General features: G+C 36.7%; 1 protein-coding gene across 2 annotated transcripts; it reads left to right on the top strand.

Annotated features, from left to right (window-relative positions):
* Positions 1-3833: 3833 nt before the first annotated feature.
* Positions 3834-5633, top strand: LOC134216869 (uncharacterized). Of its 2 annotated transcripts, XM_062695653.1 has the most exons (4): positions 3834-4104; positions 4172-4327; positions 4447-4590; positions 4826-5633. In XM_062695653.1, exons 2-4 carry the CDS (start codon positions 4225-4227, stop codon positions 5311-5313), a joined length of 735 nt encoding a protein of 244 aa, XP_062551637.1. In that variant the 5' UTR covers positions 3834-4104; positions 4172-4224; the 3' UTR covers positions 5314-5633. The 2 variants fall into 2 exon arrangements, with proteins under 2 accessions (XP_062551637.1, XP_062551636.1); XM_062695652.1 differs by having other exon boundaries at positions 3834-4327.

The raw sequence follows: 5633 nt of genomic DNA, 5'->3' as shown, positions 1-5633 counted from the left end.
TTATACAGTTAATAATAGTACGTGGTCGGTCAATAAGGCAAAGACAAAGGTGCTGTTTGAACGAGATGGCGCCACAACATTTAAAGTAAAATAAATTTCCTTGTATGGACAAATCATCCGTTCTCATTAACTACGCATCGCATCAATATGAAACCTAGGTCAAAAAGCAACAAATAATTTTTAGATTTTTTGTTCTCACGACTTGTTTTACAGTTCTAAACAATAAAAGAGATTTCATTGTACCTCCATACTAAATTCTAGCTGTATACTTTCAATTTTTTCAAGACTGTTCTCCACCTCGTGTGTGTGGAAGGAACATTGAAAGCTTACGATATCGAACAGCAGATGTCACTAGTGTATATGCAAAATTACATTGATACAAACACACAGCAACACCACCTGTCGCCTGATAATGGAAATATTGCAATTATACCATCAGGTGTAGTGGCTGTTGTTAAAATATTTAGGAAGGGCCTCAAGCGGAATTTTTACTAGAATGCAACTGACGATCTCCTATTGTAAATAACAAATCTAAGATTCAGTAAGTTGAACATTCTGTTGTCTGCTAGAGGTTTAAGAATATTCGCAGTGATGTGGGGCCGGAGGCAGCTGGATAGGGCAGACGAAGTTTATTTTAATGCATCCAACGTAGTGAACCAAGCCTGACACTACCATGCTATCGTTTCGCACAGGAGCTCGGTTGCAAATTTCCTTTCCATTAGAAAAATACTGATTAATCATCATTGATTTGTTAATTTTTTGTGGCTTCATTCCTAGAAAATAAAATTATATTATTTCAAAAAAAAAACAATCAGAAAAGTACCAAATCCTTGAATAACGTAGAATAAATATTTGACATTTGTTTGTTTGTTGATACCGGATGAGTGCCAATGTTTTGCAATAAATCAAAGCCTACTGTGATTGAAATATGTAAATATTTTCTACCTCTTGAATGTCAAAAAGGCACTCACGGCCGCCATTATCTAGCGCAAAATACTGGATATGCCGGGTATTAAGCCACCCGGAGTGGAAATTAATAAGGCAAAGACAAAGGTGCTGATTGAACGAGATGGCGCCACAACATTTAAAGTAAAATGAATTTCCTTGTATGGACAAATCATCCGTTCTCATCAACTACGCATCGCATCAATATGAAAGCTATGTCAAAAAGCAACAAATAATTTTTAGATTTTTTGTACCCACGACTTGTTTTACAGTTCTAAACAATAAAAGAGATTTCATTGTACCTCCATACTAAATTCTAGCTTTATACTTTCAATAAGGTACCAGTCAAAACGATTAATGCCAGAGATGGCGTTTTTTCAGTGGTAGTAAAATCGAAATTTCATCACTATGAGACTACTAATCAGTGCAAACTAAGTGCAGGAGATAATGTTTTCACCTCATACTTGATTCCTTTTCACTACTTTCGTCTAAAACACCACCATTTTCCATAAATTTGCAAAATACTTGATTTGCCCATACATTTTATCGATTTCCAACTACCATTCTTCCATGAGCTCGTGGTGAAAATTGTGAAAATCTCAGAACATAGAGTAGCAGGCTTAACAACACAGATAGAAACGCCGGTATCGCCACTCAGTGACGAGTACCGTAAACATGGTGCACGAAAGGTTGTTGTCTACACTTTTTACGGCTGCTGCACCCTGGAAGTAAATGCCATCGAAGTAAACAGTCGGTCCCTCATTGCAGCAGAACATCCCGGCACGGATGGAGTGATGGACCTGTTCGTGTAGTGGAGGTCAGAATAAGGCAAAGACAAAGGTGCTGTTTGAACGAGATGGCGCCACAACATTTAAAAGTAAAATGAATTTCCTTGTATGGACAAATCATCCGTTCTCATTAACTACGCATCGCATCAATATAAAACCTGGGTCAAAAAGCAACAAATAATTTTTAGATTTTTGTTCCACGACTTGTTTTACAGTTCTAAACAATAAAAGAGATTTCATTGTACCTCCATACTAAATTCTAGCTGTATACTTTCAATTTCTTCAAGACTGTTCTCCACCTCGTGTGTGTGGAAGGAACATTGAAAGCTTACGATATCGAACAGCAGATGTCACTAGTGTATATGCAATACTACATTGATACAAACACACAGCAACACCACCTGTCGCCTGATAATGGTAATATTGCAATTATACCGTCAGGTGTAGTGGCTGTTGTTAAAATATTTAGGAAGGGCCTCAAGCGGAATTTTTGCTAGAACGCAACTGACGATCTCCTATTGCAACCGGCGCTGTATTCGACCGACCTATTGTGACGGTATGCCTTCTCCCCATCGAAGATGACCCTCGTTTCACCTCCACTACCTTGGAAGAATCTGGCATCCAGGCCAGTGAAACTGATCCCGCTACCAACCTTAGATCTTAAGTATTTGAAGTTTGTGAGATTGAAGTAAACTGTTGCATTCGAATGAAATCCTTTCATTGGTGGCCGGTATGTTGCGTCCACCGCAATATAGCTCGAAAATTAATTAACACTGCACCACTAGACTGGCCCAAAATGCATGAAATCCTGAATTTCAAACCTTGCACCCTTAAATGACAGTTTGGGGGTCCCAGAAGCTCCCCTGAAAATTTCAGCTCATTCGGTCCAGTGGTTGGCGTGCGCAAATGGCTCAAAGTTTGTATGAGAAAAGTGATCCAAATGTATAGGGAAACGCAACCGTTTCAGTTTTTTGCTTCTAGGTGGAGCTGTAGTCGACGGATTCCTGTTGTGGACAAAATGTAGAACCTTTTTTATATAAGGAAGCGACTGGTGAAGACCGAATGTAAATCGCTTTGAAATTGGCCAAGTTATAAGCATCCAAAGTCGAGGGTTTCGAGCGTGTCCCCCAGGGGTGTTTAAAATGAGAGCAACGTACCACCGACCATTGCGGCGGCGATGCAGGCGTATTCGGTGCCGTGCGAAATTAAATACATGATTATCACGCAATCTCGCGAATTTTTATCCGATTGGTAAATACTTTCCGTACTCTGTACAGTAGTGTAGCTAGAGAGGGAGGGGGTGAATAAGGGGGGCAAGGGGGATCTTTTTTTTTTTAGTAGAAAAACACATCCGGGATATTGTTCGATGTTTAATCTCGCAATTTTCTGGCGTCGTTTTATCTTCGAGCTAACACGCTAAAAAAATTTACTCAAAATTGACATAAATTGAAGAACTCAAAATTTGGTCAAGTTTGGTTTATGCTATAGTTTAGAGTTCAATTTTCGAAGCGTGAATGTAAATACACGAAATAAATTAAGTACTTCTTCCATTTATTTTGTTAGCCTTAAATAAAAATATACAGCCATCCAGTTCCAACATTATTGATATGATCTCTCAAAATTACCTTATATTTGGTAGGATCGTTCCTTATAGAACAATATTGGACCCATTTTATTATTTCCCCTTTATGGTGACCAATTTCAATATAGGGTATTCAGAAAAATCGATCATTTCAGGAATTTTAATTTTTCATAAAATTGTAACTCCCAAATCATTAGGCCTATTTGTTGTATTAACAAATCAAAAAAAAGCTCTTTATTTCTACAGGTATACCTCGATATAACGTAACTAATTTTCACTCTTCAAATCGTTGTATCTCCAAAACCACTGGTCCCGCAAGAAAAATGTGCTTCTTGCTTTTGTGAATGCGTTTTATAATGAAAAATCAACACTTGAGTATAAAACCAGATGCTAAAACTGTAGTAACTGAACTTCTAATTTTTTTTTTATAGAAATATAGAATTCCTCTAATGCAACACTACAATGCTGTTGTTAAGCTCCTAAAATTATTTAACAAAATGCGAGCAATTATCAAAAAATCTTCTCACGCGGGAGATAAACAAAAAGAGCAAGAGTCTAGTTTCATTAATAATTTGGATTGATTGTTTGACATTGCTCGACGAAATGCATTAAATTTGATTAAAAACGATAAGGGTAAACAGTTCCTTATTCTGCAAAGGGAAGTTGGAAGGCCTGGATCTGCCTTTGCGAGAGTTAAAAAAGGCAAAATCGAAGAAGAACCAACAACGGAACCAGAGTCTTCCTTGGAATCTCAATCAGCTACCAGCGTTTTTACTATTGATGGAGGAGGTAAGAATATAATCAAATAAGATGGTAACTTCTACTATATGTCAATATTTTTATGTCTTGCTTCCAGATGAGAAACCCTCCACTAGTAGAGCGTTTTCCGAGCGAAGTAAATCAAAAATAATGACTCCTATACTAGCTGCCACCCTAGACCGTATTGGACTAAGCGACCGAAATGCAATGTATGTTATTTCTGCGGTTTTAACAAGTGCTGGACTAAACTTAGGTAAGTTCTCCTTAACAGTACTTTTATTGTATTGTTCTTTCTCCTTGAGTTTAATTTTATTATATTGATAGTATCTTGTAACTAAAACAAAATCTTTATCAACTTTATCTATTTTTCAGACGATTTTACCGTTAGCAGACAAACAATCTCAAGGGCCCGTGCAGAATATCGCGAAGAGATTGCTCAAAATATCCAAAGCAATTTTGATCTAAATGGACCACTTGTTGTACATTGGGATGAAAAGCTGCTTCAAGATCTCACAGGTAATATATTTGAGTATTTTTATAGCATTGAAATGTGTTATTCTGTGTTATGATTTTTGGATATCTTCTAACTAAGCATGATTTGAAGTAATCGATAGGTTTTTTTGTTATTTGAAATTTCTTTCCTACAATTTTAGATTACATTTGGTAATATTTGTTTTTTTTTTAAAGAAGCTATTTGTAACATATTTTTAACTTTTTTTTAAAGAATCTATCTGATTTTTTTTCTTTTCAGGTACTGACAAAGTAGAAAGATTGCCAGTTTTGGTATCTTCTGGAGCAAATGTTCAGCTGCTTGGAGTCCCAAAATTGTCTTCTGGAACTGGTGAAAGACAGGCAAACGAAGTTTGCAAATTGATGAATGCATGGGAACTAAGCGATCGCATCTGTGCAATGGGATTTGATACAACAGCAGCAAATACAGGAATCGAAAAAAGCGCTTGTACGCTAATCGAGAAGTGGATTGGCAGAGATCTTTTATGGCTGGCGTGTAGGCATCATATTGCCGAAGTTTTGATGACAGCAGCTTGGGAAAAACTATTTCCTTCAAAAGGCCCTTCTTCAAGTATTTTTATAAAATTTAAATCGGCATGGCTTACTATGGATCAATCCTTTGATGAAAATATGGTAGACGAAAACATTATTGAGATCCTTGGTGATGAAACACAATATTTGATTTTTGAAAAACCAACTCAATATTCAACAGCAACGACAAGACTATAAAGAGTTGCTAAATTTATCTTTAGCATTTCTTGGTGTGAAAAGAATTAAATTTTCGCCACCAGGAGCACATAGCAATGCCAGATGGATGGCGAAAGCAATATATTGTCTTAAAATATGGCTGTTTAGAGGCCAATTTGACATGACCGATGATGAAAGGCGAAAAATTCCAGTAATGTGTGCTTTTATTTTACGAGTTTACATTTGGTCTTGGTTTAAAGCTCCTTTACCCTCATCAGCAGCACGAAATGATCTAAACCTGGCAAAAAAAAATGATAACTTTACGAGATGCTTTCCCTGATCAATCAAGAAATGTGTATATG

Source organism: Armigeres subalbatus, chromosome 2 (assembly GCF_024139115.2).
Source record: "Armigeres subalbatus isolate Guangzhou_Male chromosome 2, GZ_Asu_2, whole genome shotgun sequence".
Taxonomy (NCBI): Eukaryota; Metazoa; Arthropoda; class Insecta; order Diptera; family Culicidae; genus Armigeres; species Armigeres subalbatus.
This window is presented reverse-complemented; position numbering and strand designations above follow the sequence as displayed.